Source organism: Mirounga leonina, unplaced genomic scaffold (genome assembly GCF_011800145.1).
Source record: "Mirounga leonina isolate KUSES-001 unplaced genomic scaffold, KU_Mleo_1.0 Mir_53, whole genome shotgun sequence".
NCBI classification, from domain to species: Eukaryota; Metazoa; Chordata; class Mammalia; order Carnivora; family Phocidae; genus Mirounga; species Mirounga leonina.
Genome location: NW_023270807.1, coordinates 12895830 through 12914972, shown reverse-complemented (window position 1 = coordinate 12914972; position 19143 = coordinate 12895830). Strand labels below are relative to the sequence as shown.

Below are 19143 nucleotides of genomic sequence, written 5' to 3'. Positions count from 1 at the left end.
TTGACGACTATTTTAGCTAAAATATAACCCTTTAATAATTATTCTGGCTATGTGATTGCATATCAGAATTCGTATAATCCTATAGAAATCAAGCAGAAATGCTATGGATAATAGCAACTGATATTAACAATCAGCACTGAGTGAGGGAGAGAAGTCCTTTCTTTTTTTTTTTTTTTAAAGATTTTATTTATTTATTTGAGAGAGAGAGTGAGAGAGAGAAAGAGCACAAGAGGGGGGAGCAGGAGAGGGAGAAGCAAACTCCCTGCTGAGCAGGGAGCCCAATGTGAGACTCAATCCCGAGACTCCAGGATCATGACCTGAGCCGAAGGCAGTCGCTTAACCAACTGAGCCACCCAGGCGCCCGAGAGGTCCTTTCTATGAGCAAAGTAGGAGAAAATTCTCAAGTGCTCCATAAAAGTTATGTGCATGTGGCTAACTTTCAATTTAATATTTGGCAAACCATGCAGAACAAAATATTTTTTTCAAAATGGCTTGACGTAGGGCCTGCATTATCCAGATAGATCACATTTAGTCAGCCCTCAACTCTTACTAGCTTTTTTACACACAGTTTGAGATGGCTTGGATTCAAACCAAGGAAAATTTTTAGTAGTAGAACACAAAAGAAACAAAAAATCCAAATTTTATAAAAATTGCAACTTGCTACATCTAAAGGAGACATAGTTTATTTAGCAGATCTTACATAAATTATAGCATTTAGTTTTAGTGGGATTTTAACAATTTTTGTGGGGTTTTTTGTTTTTTTTTTTTTAAAGATTTTATTTAATTGAGAGAGAGAATGAGATAGAGAGCATGAGGGGGGGAGGGTCAGAGAGAGAGGCAGACTCCCTGCTGAGCAGGGAGCCCGACGTGGGACTCGATCCTGGGACTCCAGGATCATGACCTGAGCTGAAGGCAGTCGCTTAGCCAACTGAGCCACCCACGCGCCCCAACAATTTTTGTTTTTAAATAATCTATTAAGTACTTTAAAATATGAGTATAAAAAGGGGTGCCTGGGTAGCTCAGTTGGTTAAGCATCTGACTCTTGATTTCAGCTCCAGTCAAGATCTCAGGTTCTTGGGATTAAGCCCCATATCGGGCTCCTCACTCAGAGGGGAGTGTGCTGGAGATTCTTTCTCCCCCTCTCCCTCTGTCCCTCCCCACCCCTTGCCCCTGCTCACACTCTCTCTCATAAACAAATAAATCTTTTTTTAAAAAAAATATGAGTATAAAAAGATATGCTTTGATGAGATATGGTCCAACAACTTGGTGCAATTTAGTAGAGGAATGTGTTTATTACTCTGAATAATACTATAGTTTTTATTGAAATTTTATTAGCTTTATATCTGGCTAACAGATAATTAGCTGAATTATGGAAGTTACTTACCTGCTAGTAGGTATCTTGATTGTTATTTTAAGTATACAGATCCTATACATGCTTTGTTACATTTATACCTAAATATTTCAGTTATTTGGAGCTTTTGTAAATGGTACTTTTAAAAATTTTGGTTCCCAATGGTATTACTTGTTTGTAGAAATGCAGTTGATTTTTATGTGTACACCTTGTATCAGCAACTTTGCAAAACTCAACATACTTATTGGTCCTACAAGTGTTGTTATAGATTCCTTGGGAGTTTCTATGTAGATAATATTTTACTTCTTTTATTTCTTTTTCTTGCCTTATTACACTGGCTCTAATGTCCAGCACTGTGTTGAATGATAGTAGTGACAACAGATATCCTTGCATTGTTCCTGATCTAAAGGAAAGTCTTTCACTATTAAGCTAAATGTTAGCTATAGGTTTTTGGTAGATACTTCTTTTTTTAAAAAATATTTTATTTATTTGACAGAGAGAGACACAGCGAGAGAGGGAACACAGCAGGGGGAGTGGAAGAGGGAGAAGCAGGCTTCCCATGGAGCAGGGAGCCCAATGAGGGGCTCAATCCCAGGACCCTGGGATCATGACCTGAGCCAAAGGCAGACACTTAATGACTGAGCCATCCAGGTTCCCCTGGTAGATACTTCTTATCAAGTTGAGGAATATCCCTCTATTTCTAATTTGCTGAGAATTTTAATTATGAATGGATGTTGGATTTTGTCCAGTGTTTTTTCTGCATCAGTAGATATAATCATAAGCTTTTTCTTTTTAACATGTTGTGATGGATTACATTTATTGATTTAAATGTTGAACCAGCCTTTCATCCCTGGAATAAATCTCATTTGATCATGATGTATAATTCTTTTTATACATTGTTAAATTTGTTTTACTAATATTTTGTTGAGGATTTTTTGCATCTCAGTTCATGAGAGATAGTGGCCTGTAGTTTTCTTTTCTTTTCTTTTCTTTCTTTCTGTTTTTCTTTTGTACTGTTTTGTCTGGTTTCTATAACATGACAATCTCTTAAAAAATAGTTTATGCTTGTCTTTCCCCCTTTCTCATGAACACTCAGATTCCTTTCTTTACTTCTTTATTCTCTCTTCCACCCTCCCTTCTTACTCTCTCTTTCTCCTTCCTTCCTTCATTCTTTCCTTTCTTCTATCCTTCCTCCTTTTGCTTTCTTTATTTCTCTGTGTGTGTGTGTGTGTGTGTGTGAAAGACTGTAAAAAGAAAAATCAGCAGTATGTTTTCCATCTTCTTCCTTAACTCTTTTCTTTTTCTCTCATTTCCTCTTTCTGATCTCAGATTATAAATTTATTGTGGCCATTAACATCTCATATTTTTTCAAAGGTAATTTTACTCATTCAAGAACTTTACCAAAAGAAACACCAAGCTCAAACACATGCACACACATATACACTTGTGCATGTACAACCCCGATGATCCTTTATCTAACTTGCTCCTTGTATGACATCAATACTGAAACCTATGTTTCATCATAGTATAAATCTTTGATTTAAACATTTTTTAAACATTATTATACTTTTCATGCTTCAGAGTTTTAATATTTATTTCAATGGCCTTATAATAGGCCACTGAATTGGTAGCTTAAATATTTAATTATTTCCTAACTCTTGAGAATTTAGATACTTTCCTTTGTGGTTATTTTAATATAGTAATTATTTGCATCTTTGTGCATAGTAAATTTTTTTAATGATTATTCTTGAACTTTGTTTTAATAGTGGATTATTGGTCCAAGGCAATAAGCACATTTATGATTCACTGCATATAATACCCTTACACAACTGAGCTGTTTTATAATTCTAACATTATGGATTCCAATAAAAATTTTTAATTAAAAGTAATAGATGTCTGAAACAATTAGAGAAGTTATGAAAAGATCATAGTCTCTTACCTCCACTTCCTCACATTCACAGTTTCTTCCTAGAGGACATGAGGCCCAGATGGATCCAGGCTCACTCCAAGCCCTAGTGGTGGCTCTCTTAGTGATCGGGCAACCCAGAGACATGTACTCAGGATGCCATCTTCCAAGAATGCTCCAGAACTTCCTTTCCTTATTTTTCACAATATCTTTTTAATATTTGTAAAAGGTGCAGCAGTGTCTTCTGTACTTACTATTTCTTTTATAAATAAAATAAATACAACCTTTCCTCCGAGGAAGCGTACGCTAATCCCTGTGAACTCCTCCCCTGCAGAGTTGAGGCTTTAACTCTGAAAATGACAACTTGCACAGCTTTTTCTTATTATTACATAAATAAATCATGGTAATTATTTTTCAGGAGGAAACCATTAAAAAAAGCTAAAAGAGGAAAATAAAGATTGCTCAAAATTTTACAAGTCTGATAACCACTAAGAACATTTTGGTATTCTCATAATTTCAGATTTTTTTCCTGTAGTCTGTGCATTTTAAAAAATTCAGTTGGGGCCATAGTGTGCTAATTTTCTCATAATCTGCTTTTATATTAATAGTAGTTCACCAAAGTTTTCTGTCTCAATAAAAGACATCTACACCACTTTGAATTGTAGCATAATAATCTAATATTGGACATAGTATTGATTTTTAAATCAGTTCCCTAATCCTGAATGTGTATGGCTTCCAGTTGTTTATAAACAGTGCAAAGATGGGCATCTGTATAGCCAAATCCTGGTACACATTAGTAATTATTTCCTTAGTATAAATTCATACAATGTGGTCCTTTTAACCTTCATAAGTTTTCTAAAACAGGTGAAAAGTCTGTTGAATATATTAATGGGTTCCCAGAAATTTGGATTATAAAAACATTTCAAATGGGGTCATCTGTGTCAAGTAGTGGCAGAGGTTCATGTTTCCTACACCGTTGGACAACTGGTCAAAGTTTCTTGCTGTGAACACAGCAAGTGCTCTCCCACTGCTCTTTCCTGATGTCATCTGAACATGGTCTCATCGTTTATTTTTTGCTTCTGTACTTACTCCTTTCTATATTTTTGGAACAAATTAAAACAGACAAATATTATCTACTTTCTTTGACTTATTCTATTCCTTCTTTTTCTTTACTATACTGTCTTTCCAAAACTTTTAAATTTCTACCAGTATTCTCTTTTCAAGGTTTTATACTTTTGGTACACAGTTAATCTGCAAGAATGCCCAGAAAAGAATAAACAAGGAAGTGTTGGAAAATATGAATTATTAAAGACTATTAATTATCTTCTGAAGGTATTAAAACATGTTATAAAACTACAACAATTAAAATGGCATGAAATTTAATAAAATAAAATGGTATGATAAGGTGTCATACTAGATGTTCAGTATCAGTATAACAGACTGGAAAAATAATACAGAAACAAACCATTTTGTACATAAGAATGTAATATAGGATAAATTAATCATTATAAGTCAATGAAGGGGAAGAGATTAATATGTGGTTTGGGATGACTGGCTAAAAAGTGGGTATTTTTTAACTTTCAGAGTAGCAGTTCTCAAACTTTCTGTTCTCAGCATTGCTTTGTATGCTTAGAATTATTGAGAACCCCAAAGAGTGTTATCTATGTGAATTATATCTACCAATATTAACTTTATTTTAAACTAAAGCTGAGAAATTGTTATAATATTTATTTGGTAAATAAAAATAACAGGAAACCTATTACGTGTTAAAATAATAACATGGTTTTATGAAACATAACTGTATTTTCCAAAACATAAAAAATGTAGAAGAATAGCATCATTTTAAGTTTTTGCAGATCTGTCTAATGCCTTGCTAATAGAGGACATCTGGATTCCCATAAATGTGTCTGGAATCAATCTGTTGTGATTTATTATTTCCGTTCATGGAAATAAAGAAAATCCACAGACATGTCACTGGAAAAGGAATCAATATTACAATAGCCTTTTCAGATTGGCTGTTCTCTCATACCTCACTCAAACTCAACAGTGGGAGTTTCTCTCTCTCTTTTTTTAAAGATTTCATTTATTTATTTGAGAGAGAGAGAGCACGAGCGGGGGAGGGGGCAGAGGGAGAGGGAGAAGCAGACTCGCCAATGAGCAGGGAGCCCGATGAGGGGCTCAATCCCAGAACCCCGGGATCATGAGCCAAAGGCAGATGCTTAACCGACTGAGCCACCCAGGTGCCCCAAGAGTGGGAGTTTCTTAAAAGTTTGTTGCAATCTGAAATATCAGTGAATTTTTTGTACTCAGTTACATGAAAATCCTTTGGTTTATCCTATACTTTGAATGAGTCTTTTACCCAGGAATGATTTTTGACCTCGCAGAGCCTCTGAAAAGGTCTTGAGAACTCCCAGAAGTTTCTAGACCACCTTTGAGAACCACTATGTTAGAGAGAAAAGGGCTGCCAGAGCTTAGGGTTCATCAATGAAACCACAAAAATGAACAGATTTGAATATATTGCATTAAAATTTAACATGTCTTTTTTTTAAAGTATAATCCAAGTTAAATGTAAACCAAAAATTATGAACAAATATAAATATAAGTACAACACAGGGGTAAATAGTTTTAATATTTAAAGAACTTGCAGATCAATAAGTAAAGCATGAATATAACATAGATTATTGAGGACAGGACATGAACATAAGAGTTCATGGGAGAAAATAACTTAACATGGAAAAATGCTCAACAAAGACATAAAAATGTATATAGAAACCAAAAATAACCTATTAAAAATGTCAGATTAGCAGAGAAGAGGGCAATGAAATTGGCATTCATATATTACAGCTAGAAATATATTTAGGCGCAAGATTTGAGGGAACAGTTGAGCAAACCGTATTAACAGCCTTCAAAAATATCCATGCCCTATGTCTTCTGAACATCTATGTTAAAAGATTTTATATGAAAAATGCTTTGTGGAAGAAGATGCTTTTGATGGCATTTATTATAGAAAAGAACCTAGGGAATGATTAAATTATTTATGGTTTAACCTACCCAGTAAAAGATTAAACAAACATTGGAGATAAAACTTCACAATGTGTCTACCATATAAAGGAAAAAATACTTATGCTATAATATTAGGTGAACAAAGTAAGATTCAAAAATTAACTATTCAGCACGATAAAACTATGTTTAACAACAACAACAACAACAAAACACTAAACTGGTAAAAGTACTGGAGGGAAGTCTAGCCAGTTGATGACTGTTTTTTGATGTTAGCACTCTGGTTGTTTTCTAGCTTTTTCTATTTTTCTGAATTTTCTAAAATTTTGACAGCATTTTTTATCATGCAAAAATGTATGCTTTTTAATTTTTTTAAAAGATTTTATTTATGGGGCACCTGGGTGGCTCAGTTGGTTAAGCGCCTGCCTTCGGCTCAGGTCATGATCCTGGAGTCCCTGGATCGAGTCCCGCATTGGGCTCCCTGCTCGGCAGAGAGTCTGCTTCTCCCTCTGACCCTCCCGACTCTCCCCCCTCTCATGCTCTCTCTCTCTCTCATTCTCGCTCTCTCAAATAAATAAATAAAATCTTTAAAAAAAAAAAGATTTTATTTATGTATTTTGAGAGAGAGAGCACGCATGAGCAGGGGGAGGGGCAGAGGAAGGGGGAGAGAGAGAACCTCAAGCTGACTCCATGCTCGAGTGGAGCCCAACGTGGGGCTCTACCCCAGACCCTTTATGCCATTCATCAGCCTGGCATCTGCCTCTGTGACAGGAACTTCTTTCTGGTCTGCTCCGTGTTAACTCTGTTACTGAGATTCCATTTGAAGTCTTTTATTAGCCAGTGTTGTAGGCTTTGGCAGCCGGTAGTCTCCAAGTCATAATTATGGCTCAAAAGCCACTAAAGGGGTCTATTTGGTATGGAGAGGAAGGGCAGCTGTTGACTTTCCTGGAGCCCTGTCCCAGGGGTCCCCAGCCCCGCCTCCAAATACACATCAGAGTCCTCATCAGCTGATCTCAGAGTCAGCCATGAGCTCTCTAACCCCAGTTCCAGGAGGGGTAGAAGAAACAGACAGGTTTGGGATCTTACAAGTCTTTCCCTACTTCAAAAACGGTAAGAGGGCACCAGCACAATCCTCGCTCTCTTCCCAGTTTGAGAGCTCTCTCCGGCACTTCTGGCACTGCAATTGCCAAACCTCAAGCAATATTCAGCCCCCACTGGAGCCAACAGGGCTTCTCTTTGGTTAAAAAATGGTGACCCCATGGTCAACTAATCTTTGACAAAACAGGAAAGAATGTCCAATGGAAAAAAGACAGTCTCTTCAACAAATGGTGTTGGGAAAATTGGACAGCCACATGCAGAAGAATGAAACTGGACCATTTCCTTACACCACACACAAAAATAGACTCCAAATGGTTGAAAGACCTCAATGTGAGACAGGAGTCCATCAAAATCCTAAAGGAGAACACAGGCAGCAACCTCTTCGACCTCAGCCGCAGCAACTTTTTCCTAGAAACATCACCAAAGGCAAGGGAAGCAAGGGCAAAAATGAACTATTGGGACTTCATCAAGATAAAAAGCTTTTGCAAAGCAAAGGAAACAGTCAACAAAACCAAAAGACAACCGACAGAATGGGAGAAGATATTTGCAAATGACATATCAGATAAAGGGCTAGTATCCAAAATCTATAAAGAACTCATCAAACTCAACACCCAAAGAACAAAGAATCCAATCAAGAAATGGGCAGAAGACATGAACAGACATTCTTCCAAAGAAGACATCCAAATGGCCAACAGACACATGAAAAAGTGCTCAATATCGCTCGGCATCAGGGAAATCCAAATCAAAACCTCAAATGAGATACCACCTCACACCAGTCAGAATGGCTAAAATTAACAAGTCAGGAAATGACAGATGCTGGCAGGGATGCGGAGAAAGGGGAACCCTCCTACACTGTTGGTGGGAATGCAAGCTGGTGCAGCCACTCTGGAAAACAGTATGGAGGTTCCTCAAAAAGTTGAAAATAGAGCTACCATATGATCCAGCAATTGCACTACTGAGTATTTACCCCAAAGATACAAAAGTAGGGATCCGAAAGGGTACGTGCACCCCTATGTTTATAGCAGCAATGTCCACAATAGCCAAACTGTGGAAAGAGCCAAGATGTCCATCGACAGATGAATGGATAAAGAAGATGTGGTATATATACACAATGGAATATTATGCAGCCATCAAAAGGAATGAGATCTTGCCATTTGCAACGACGTGGATGGAACTGGAGAGTGTTATGCTGAGGGAAATAAGTCAATCAGAGAAAGACATGTATCATATGACCTCACTGATATGAGGAATTCTTGATCTCAGGAAACAAACTGAGGGTTGCTGGAGTGGGGGGTTGGGTGGGAGGGATGGGGTGACTGGGTGATGGACACTGGGGAGGGTATGTGCTCTGGTAAGTGCTGTGAATTGTGCAAGACTGTTGAATCTCAGATCTGTACCTCTGAAACAAATAATGCAATATATGTTAAGAAAGAAAAAAAAGAAGAAGAAGAAGAATGTAGCAGGAGAGGAAGAATGAAGGGGGGGAAATCGGAGGGGTAGACTAACCATGAGAGACGATGGACTCTGAAAAACAAACTGAGGGTTCTAGAGGGGAGGGGGGTGGGAGGATGGGTTAACCTGGTGATGGGTATTGAGGAGGGCATGTTCTTCATGGAGCACTGAGTGTTATGCACAAACAATGAATCATGGAACACTACATCTAAAACTAATGGTGTAATGTATGGGGATTAACATAACAATAAAAAATTTTTTTAAAAATGATGACCCCAGGGTGCCTGGGTAGCTCAGTCGTTTAAGTGTCCGACTCTTGATTTCAGCTCAGGTCATGATCTTAGGATCATAAGATTGAGCCGCGTGTCAGGCTCTGAGCTGGGCATGGAGCCTGCTTAAGATTCTCTCTTTCCTTTGCCCCCCCACCTCTCATTTAAAAAAAAATAATGACCCCCCCTTCCCATACACCACTTCCTGCTACCATAAAAAGACATGTTTTTAATTGTAAGGTGCTTATATTCTAGGTGCATAAGGTAAGTGTTTTGCAAATATCTTGAGGACATTTCAAAATCCCGCAGGGTTAAATAGATAAGTGGCTTCCAGTGATTGGTTCTGGGAGTTACTAATAAAATGTTTCTGTCTCAGTAAAGCTGACAGCCATCTAGTGGTTACACACTATGGGAGAGCTCTTTGTCCTATGGTTCCTGAACATGATAATGGAAGAGTGATTTTATGACACGGTTTTTAGTTCTTAGAATAATTTATATATCATGAAAACCTACGATAGCATAAACAGGGAAGGACAATGCAGACTCTTCTGCTTGAGGAAACACGCTACTTAGCCTCAGTCCCACAGCCACAGCGATCCCAAACGCAAAATCAACCAAAGACACACACAATACTCGCTTTGTCCTATGTCTTCCTAACCAGTTGTCTTCATATTCTTTCTGCCCTAACAGTTGCTTCAGGAGTGAGGGGAAAAAAAAGAGAGAGAGAGAGAGAGGATCCACTGTCCCTTCCTTGACACTACGATGAGTGTCCCAGGGACAGAACACCCACTGCCCTGTCCTCGGTGCTACTATGGCCGGTGTCCTGTCTCAGATTTTTCTGTTCCACAACCATAACCTAGGGGTCCACTGTGGTTCCCATCATCAGAAGCACTTGCTGCAAACCCCAGTATCGAATATCAAAAGCTGCATCACAGCAGACATATACTAGTTTCTAAAATGTTCTCATTTATCTCATTTATCTAATATTTTTCCCGTGTAACCAAATTTATAGGCACATGTAACTAATCATCAGAATTAGAACATAGCCATCGCCTAAGCTGGAAAATAGAAATGATCCTTCCAGGAAGGGGTTAGATTTTCTCACCATTGATTATAAAATGTATGTGTCTTCCCTACAATATAGTTGGAGCATTATTTTTAATGACCCAAACTCTCCTGAAAGTAGATTTCAAAAAAATGACTTGAAACTGATTTTTCTATCATAGAATTACACGGTTCCTTCTGGTGACTTGTTGATGTTGTCTCCATTTTGGCTGCATAGAAATCCAAAATATTTTCCTGAACCTGAATTGTTCAAACCTGTAAGTTATCTCTTTCAATATACATTGTCCTTTGATTTTAATTTCTTTTAAACCAGGAGTATGAATTCATAGATTAACTATCCCTCTATCATTAAGCATCCCTATTCTCTGGTAACTAACAACCAAGTTGACTACAAAGGAAAAATTTAGACTTGTAATATGGATGGTATAACACAAATGAGATAGAAAAGTTTTTTAATAAGATTCACCAACTTTAAAATAAATGACCTGAAACCAGCAAAGTACATGAAAGTAAATATGTCTGGTTCTGACAGAAGACTTATTTTATATTTGTCAGGCAAATTGGTTTTGTTATTGGTTTCCAAGGAGTATAACAAAAGAAGAACAAGGCAAATTAAAACTACTTTGCTGTATCTTAAAATTGAGGAGTTATGGGGCTGAGCAGAATCTTAAGAGTTCATTTAGTCCATTCTCTGCCTTTAGGTAAACTTTTTAAAAAATGGCATCCAAATGTATTCATTCCACATCCCAAGTTCCCTCCAGTAAGCAGGACTGCCAGTAACTGACTGAATTTATTACCAAGGGCAATTCTGTGATGGAGCCTGAGACCTTATTATAAATAGTCTTCCTTTTCTGAGGTCAATTCCGTGGTTGATTTACATTATCATTTACATTTACCACTTAAGAGAATTCTTTTTAAACCTTTTTTATTTATTGGTTCACATTCCAAAAACACAGTTGTGTCTGATATTAATAACAGGTTGGGAAAAAATTACCAACAGCCCTGCAACTTTATATGCAAGGATTAGCTGTACAAAGTCATTTTTAGCCTAGAGAAATAAAGTTAAGCTTATTTATATAAGGCTGATTTGGAAAAAAAAAAAAATGCTTTCTTCCCACAGGAACGTTGGAAAAAGGCAAACTTAGAGAAGCATGCTTTCTTGGACTGGTTCATGGCATTTGGAAGTGGGAAGTACCAGTGTCCTGGAAGGTCAGTGAGACAGCTGGGCCACATTTATCCAAAAAGTCTAAGAAAGATGATGGCTCTGAGGGGGGGGACATTTTGGCTTAATCACCCTTTTCTTTACTATCAAACTACAGGGAGATCCAGGAGACCGCGTTTTGTTTGGTTGGCTAGTTGTATTGTGCGATATCTTTGTGGGAATGTCTACAGTGGCTTCTGATGAACCTCATGAGAACAAAAATATTATAATTGCTGCTACATGATGAAAGCAGGGTTATTAAAAATTTTTTTATAGAATGGATTAGAGTGGGGTGTAACTTAGGTTATATAATCATGCTTATATTCCATGTGAGAGACATGGAGTGGTAGGATCTACCAGATTGGGAAAATAATCAGAAATAGGATGGATCAAGGGGAAGGATTTGTGGAGGACTGTGGCTTGAATGTAGGTGGCTGGAAGACGTGATGGAAATAGAGAAATCAGGAACAAGAGCAAGTTTGGTGGACGAGATGTTAAGTTTTCCTTTGAAAACTACTTAGTCTGAGATGTGGCAAGTATGTATCATATAACCAAAGTCTGTAGGTTAAATCTGAATGTTGAATAAATGGAACAATAAATAAAACCTCCATAGTCTAGTTTTTCTGCTTTTAAAAGTCCTTAACTTTTCTATTTAAGTAGCCAAACCATGAAACGTTGTTTCTGAAGACAGAAAAGCAGAATTTTTCAGGAAAGTGATGACTTCATTTGGACAGTGTTCTAGCAAGATGGATCTTTGCACTAGAAACTTAATCCCATAGATCTTTAGTATAATCCTCAGAAAACTGCACCCATTCTAAATTTGTATACCAAGAGCCAATTTATCTTCTCATATACCAAATCCATAGTGAGTCAGAGAAAATTGCCTTTAAAGTAACTGACGATCAAAGTTCATCATGAACACGTAGCCTTATGGCCTTGCATCTGTCACCCCTTGGAGTTCTGGCCACTGAGGCAGTATGAGAACCCCTCTCATTAATGAACACAGAAGGTTTTGCTGAATTTAGTAAATAAGTATTCAGTGCTGCTATCAGCTGCCAACCAAAAATCACAATGGAAGAATATTGTTCCTGCTCTGAATAATGGGAATGATGGAAATATGTTTGGAGGAAGAACCCCTGCTAAGCACTTCCCCATTGCTGGGAAGCCCTTGGAAACAGGTAGGAAGGGAACTCTTCCCAGGAATTCTATTGCTGGAGAAGTCTGGTAGTTTTGTAGAAAAACAGGAGAAAGCAGCAAGAACTACCAGACTTCTTCAGCAATGGTAGCATGCAGAATGAGGAGTTCGCCTTACAGTGGACATTCTCTTCTTAAACTAGGAATTTAAATGAAGGAATAGAACAGGGGATTTCCAGTGTGGAGTGGATATCTCTGAGAGTTGATGATCTCAGCACAAAGGAATGTGCTTCCTGTATTGTGCTTGTGTGGGCAGACACACACACATACACACACCACCCTCCATCCAACAGCCTTAATTTCCCTTGCTTCCCATCCCTGCAAGAGGATGCCTGGTGGGCTGTCTCACTGTGGTCGCTGATATGGGTTACATTCCAGTGTAAAACAATAACCCTGATCTTTGGCAAGATACCTCACTTACAAAAGCTTGCTTGGTTAAGAAGAGGGTTTAGTAAGAGTAAGTCTACAACAGTTAAGAAGTGGAAATGAAGCGTGGATTCCTCAGGAGTAGAAACTGTGATCTCTACTTTTTGTGTATGTGTTTGGGTCCTTCCTATTCCTGGGGCAGTACTAGGCAACACTTGTATTGAATTACTAATGAAAATTACACAGTGATGGGAAAATTAGTTCAAACATAGGTCTGGCTGATAGTAGATTAATAGTAGTAGGGTTCAACCTAACAGATATCTCTGGAGCACCTAATATTAGTATGTTTATTCTTCCATTCAGTAAATATTTACTGAGGGTATGCTCTATGCCAGGATAGGGTTCTACGAGCTACCTTGGAAAACAAAATAAGGGATGAAGTCCCTTCCCTCAAGGAGATTATTGTCTTAACTCCAGTCACTTCAGGAACCACTGGGGAAATTCAAAGATGCATAACATTCCTGAGTCACTTATAATGTAGCTGGGGAGATGAGACAGAGCAACATGAAAAACAAGCTCTACTTAACAGCATAAGATGACCCATGAGAAATGCCAAATGACATATGTACATAATAACCACCGTAGGAGTTTTGAGGAAGGAGATTAGAAAAGGCTTATGGACTCGATGAGAGTCATCAATAAGCAGCACAGAGGAAAGCTCACCTTCCCAAGGGGCAGTGATATCAAAGTTTGAGGGGAGCAAGAAAAGTAAGCACTCACAGGAATGGGATGGAATGCAATGTACCTGTACGTTGGGGTTTGTGAAGCTCTGCATACAGTTGGTTCTACATGTTTATTTGAATGATAATACAATCTTAATAACTGTGCCTTATTCAGTAAAGTATCTCGCAGTACTTGGAGAAGTACTTGTATACTTAGAAATAGTTGAGTGCTTTTGAGGAGGGAGCACACTCAAATCTCTGTGGATTTCATGATAAGTTGCAAAGTCAGTTTACTCTGAGGAGTTTGTTACATAAACAAATGTATCCCCTCAACTCCCCTTGTTAAGTAGACTTGAACAAACTGTATTTACTTACCTAATTGTTTCCTAACATTTTCACTATGCTGTGCACAAGTCCTGGGGGCGGGGGGGGGGGGGGGGGCGGGGGCTATAAAAAAGAGTTGGGAGTGAGGGTGGAAAGGGGTAGATGTGGTCAATTCCCAGACAGAGTCAGGCTACCAGACCCCTTTATGAATTGTTAGCCCTGCTTCTCTCTCTTACTGCTTTACTGAGGAGCAGTGACTTGCTGAAAGGAGCCCAGAAACCATTGGCAAAATTGCAGTCAGCTCTTTCCCAGCCATTTCATTTTGACACTTCATTATGAGGCTAAGATTTAAGTCTGTCAAGCGCAGAAGAAGCAATTCAAGACTGACTTTTGATACTGGGGCCAAAGTGCTCCTAAAATAAAACATGTTCATTTCTGAGCAGAGAATGTCAGAGAAGACCCTCTTTTTCTTCTGTTTACAAACTAGATCTCCAGCCTGGAACACAGAATACCTGGATGGGATTTCCATCTGTGAGAGGAAGAAAGGACACTCTCTGCCTGGGTGTCTTCCACCGCTCTCCCCTCTTTGTTTTTGTTTGTTCGTTTGTTTGTTTGATGGGCTTTCTCCCTTCATCCAACTCAGTGACTGCTCTTTTTTTTCTTTTTTTTAGATTTTATTTATTTATTTGACAGAGAGAGACACAGCGAGAGAGAGAACACAAGCAGGGGGAGTGGGAGAGGGAGAAGCAGGCTTCCCGCCAAGCAGGGAGCGCGATGCAGGGCTCGATCCCAGGACCCTGGGATCATGACCTGAGCCGAAGGCAGATGCTTAACAACTGAGCCACCCGGGCGCCCCACAGTGACTGCTCTTGAGCAAGTTAGATGTCTCCTGTTCAGAAACAGGGTTTAATTCCCAGGAAATGAGGACTGAATTAAAACTGTACGGTGTCACCATACCGCCCATGGGCTATTGTCTACCCATTATCTAACATTCTCTTCCCTTCCTGACAGCCCTCGCTTTCGTTTGGGGATCCATGGGATTCTGGGGTGCTGATTCCACCCCCAGCTCCATAGGAGTGGAGCACTGTTCCCTAAGCCCATCCGCAAATCCCATCCCTGTCCCCTCCCTCCTTCCCATAATGATCGGTTTCATTGTCAGAGTAGGTTTCAAGCAGTGCCATTAACTACCTAGGTTTCTGTTGAGACTTCTGGGTCAAACATAATCATTCCCTGTGGGATGTGAATTACAGAAGCCCTTGGCCCCCAAAACTGTTGGCAGCTATTTTGAGACAATGAAAGCAGGCAGTGTTAGGATGCAATTGGTCCCGTAGAGCAGAGCAGTGGAGGCAAACTGGCTTCCTGGGAACAGCGCTGAGCTGCTGGAGTGATCTCTGCCTGAGGCCAGCACCAGCTCTGTTTTTCAGGTACATAAAGCAATGCATTGTCAACTTCCTCTAGATCAGTGATTCTTAAAGTGTGATCCCCAGACCACCAGTAGTAACACTACCCGGAAACTTGCAAAAAATGCACATTCTTGGGCCCTTCCCCAGACCTACCAAATCAGAAACTTTGGGAGAGGGGCACAGCGATCTGTGTTTTAACAAGCCTTCCAGGGGATTCTGACGCAGGTGAAAGTTTGACAACCACGAGCCCAGAATACTTTGCCTCCTGCCACCAGACTGATTTTATTTTCCTAAAAGATTTCAAAGGCGGATGAGGTTATGGGGAAAGTCCTTCCCCTTTAAGTCGAGTAGCCATGCATGCATGAAGGATGCCTGTGAAAGTCTGTCAGTCTGCTGCCTTCCCTGAATTCCAGGGCGAGATCATTCTATTTTCATAAGCCGCAGCTGGTAGCAACTCGGAATATACTTCAGAGCCCCTGCTCCTGGCAACCGTGGCAGTTTTCCAGCCCATGCTGCCATTGCCCGCAATGACTTCTAGTAGGGGGGGAAAAAAAAGCAAGAGATTTTCTTTTCAAAAGCAAGAGAGGGAGGCAATATCAAAATCAAGACGTTAAACTAAAATCTTTCGCTTCCCGTAATCTTAGCATTCCTTTTGTACCCCCTGTTTCTTTCTGATGGAGCCCTGTTCTAGACCCCTGGCCTTTTAGAGTGACCCTCTACTCCTCGCTCTCTTTGGCCTTCCATGACGGCTCCCACCTCCTAAACCAGGTCTTCATGCCCCACCATCAGGTGACATTAGAGTTTCCTAAGCCTTCTCCCAGGCTCTATTATCTCTTCTTTCAGTCCATCTTACTCGCTACCCACAGATTCATTGTCCTCAAATAATCATCTCAGACTCTCACTCTCATGAAGACTCTGGTGCTGCTGCCTGCAGGCCAAGCTCAACAGCCTAGAACTCCAGGCTCTCCACAATTTGATGCTGATTTACACCTTTCTGAACACGGGGAGGCGCCTCCCAGAGGGTCTACTAGCCCCCAGCTACAGTGCCCACTCCTTCGCTTGCTCATACGCTCTGCTGCGTGTGGAATGCCCGCACTCAACATGTCTACTTAGTTAAAGCCCATTTCCTTCCGTCCAGGTCTAGCTCAGGTTTGACCTCCACCAGAGCTATCACCGATTGCTCCAGATCACAGCACTCTCTGCAGACTCCAAACGTCCACAGCCCTTTACTCATAGTGTCACCCTGTCTCTCCAGGTGCATTCCTAGCGTGAGATCTGTTGCGTCAGACTCTGTGCTCTCGAGGTCTGTGTAGTGCTCCCTGAATATTTATCTACAAACGGGGGAAACACCCAAGTACTAAGTATTTAAGGAATTTTCAACATGTTTATATTTTAATGAGCTTTATTTGTAGATGTGTAATGTTGTCCTTGTAAGTGTAAAAAATAAATTTGTTATAAATAATATGCCTCATTATTTTCACTGTTTTGACATAAGAGCATTAAGAAAACTTTCCTAACATGAACATAGCTCAGTTTGCTTCTGTAAAAATACAAATTTATGAAGCCCATTCTCTTTGACATAAAAGCTTTTAATGTTACAGGGACGTATAAGTTAGTCTCTGATATTTTAGGCATCAAACAAAATTCAAGAACATGGTAAAGGCTTGAAAACACTTTTTTGCGATTGTAGAAAAAATGACTAGTGAAAAATTGAGGTAATTTTCCTACAATATTCAAATATTTGGCTTTGGAGAAAAGTATCATTTTTAGTACATATTACTTACTATCTGTATTATTAATTCACTTTACCTTTCCTCTAACTAGGATATCAATCAAAATGCTTAGAACTAATATGAAATATGTTAACTTTATGCTCTTTTAATAACTAATACTAACTTAATAACTAAACTGACTTAACCCTCAAAGATAAAAGAAGAAAAATATTAAAGCCTCTCTCAAGCACAGTATGAATTGGTCAAAAGCCTCCATTATCATTTTACCTTATGGGAAGTGCAGTTTTATGATTTTAAAGAACATCGCAGGGACTCAAGTTAGTTAAGGAAATGCCTTACAGATTGTAGTGGGAAGCTCTTTTAATGAATTCATAAATATTTTTCCAATTATTTCTAATCAAAATATATGTAGTATTGCTAACATGTCTACTCTTAAATAGCTTGTGGACATTGGTCTTGCTTACGTTCTCCTCGGCGTGTAGAGGAACTATATGTTGAGGGTCTTCTGTGTGTCATAATGCTTAAAGAAATGGCGTTTCCACACACAGGTAGAATTTTTCAATAAGCGCAATTTATTCACTAGGTCTACAGCACATTCAGGATCAAAGACCCAACACTGTCACTCAAGTCCTCCATGAACAGGATCATCCTGCTCCGCCAGCTTCATCTCTCATCACCTCACCTCCTAGAGGGCAGGGCGTGAAGCCCTCACAGGCCCCTCGATGTTCCAGGGCCCCTTGTGAGCCTGTACCTTGGAACAGGTTGTCCCTCTGCCCCGAGTGCCTTCCTCACTGGAACGGCCGCCACCCTGCCCCCCAGAGTGTTCATTGTCCTTAGGCTGCGGCAGTGCGTCTGCGGAAGTGCCAACGGTCCTCTATGCCAGGGGGCCCAGCTCATAGCTGTGCACTGCTCTCTAGCAGACTACTGTCAGACAAGGGCTAAAGTCAGAGCTGCAAGGAAATAGGATTTGTTTGGATCAAGTGGAACCTGCGAAACTGTTTTGTAATTCACAAATGCAGAACTAGCCAGTATTTCTCCAGTGCTGCCAGATAAGCGTTGAATACTAGGAAGCCACGGCTTATTCTACCCCCCAAAACGTCAGCTGGGTTATCTGAGAAAGGGATCTCATCTAATTTACTTCCAGGAAAGGAGCTAAGTACTGAGAATTGGTCATTTTAGTAACTGGGAACTTTGATACTGAATTTCATATGTTGGTTGGTGCCCGCCACATTTTTCATTTGATATGGGGGCTCGTCCCCTCCATGAAATACTTCATGGGGCTTTAGAGATAGCACACTTTTTTTGTTATTCTACCCCTTTGGCTACTCCTTCCCAGTGTCCTTTGCTCATCTTTCTCACCTTCCTGACCTCCAAATTTTGGAGTGTCCCAGAACTCTCTTGTCAAATATCTAGGTGTTTTGTTTTTTTTTTTTTCCTATTTAACTTACTCCCTTAGTGAGTTCTCCTGTCCTATGGCTCTAAATAATCCTCTGAATAGTGATGACTCTGTATTTATATCTCATATGTCTCCAGTCCTGACTGAATCTCTCCTAAACATCAGGCCCATTTACCCAGCTTCCTCTCAGCGTCTGCACAAGCTATGCTTAACAGGTCCAAAACTGAGCTCCAGAAGACAGCTCCCCAGCCTGCTCTTCCTTCGTCCTCACTATTGCTGAGGTAAATAGCAACTGTATCCTTGCATTTCCTCAGGTCAAAAACTCATTGTCAAGTCAAAAGTCATTCTTGACTCTGTCTTCCACATCTATAATGCAAAGCCCATCATCCAGAGTATATCTGGTCTCTCACTCTGGCTCATGACTATTTCTGCCATCCTGGTCCAAGTCACCACTTTCTATTGTCTGGAAAATTGTAATGGCTTCCTAATCAGTCTTCTGGCTTTCATCTCCATCACCTTATGTTTTATTCTCAATGTAGAAGTCAGAATAATTCTTTTGAAACCTAAGTCATGTTTGCTCAAAACTGTCCAATGGCTTCCCATCTCACCGAATAAAATGTAGTCTTCAGCATGCCCCGTGGGCTCTCTACTTGCCCGGGGTAG

The 19143-nt window shown here is 39.7% G+C and overlaps 1 protein-coding gene across 2 annotated transcripts in view; it reads left to right on the top strand.

Annotated features, from left to right (window-relative positions):
* LOC118000690 (24-hydroxycholesterol 7-alpha-hydroxylase) overlaps window positions 1–19143 on the top strand; it is an 88244-nt gene that overhangs the window by 60069 nt on the left and 9032 nt on the right. Inside the window, exons 9-10 of one of the 2 annotated variants that reach the window (XM_034990519.1) lie at window positions 10303–10398; window positions 11262–11350. In XM_034990519.1, the coding sequence (XP_034846410.1) occupies window positions 10303–10398; window positions 11262–11350 (185 nt within the window). Of the gene's footprint in view, window positions 1–3312; window positions 3490–10302; window positions 10399–11261; window positions 11351–19143 lie in introns of those variants that run through there. The other variant, XM_034990520.1, reaches the window with a different exon arrangement.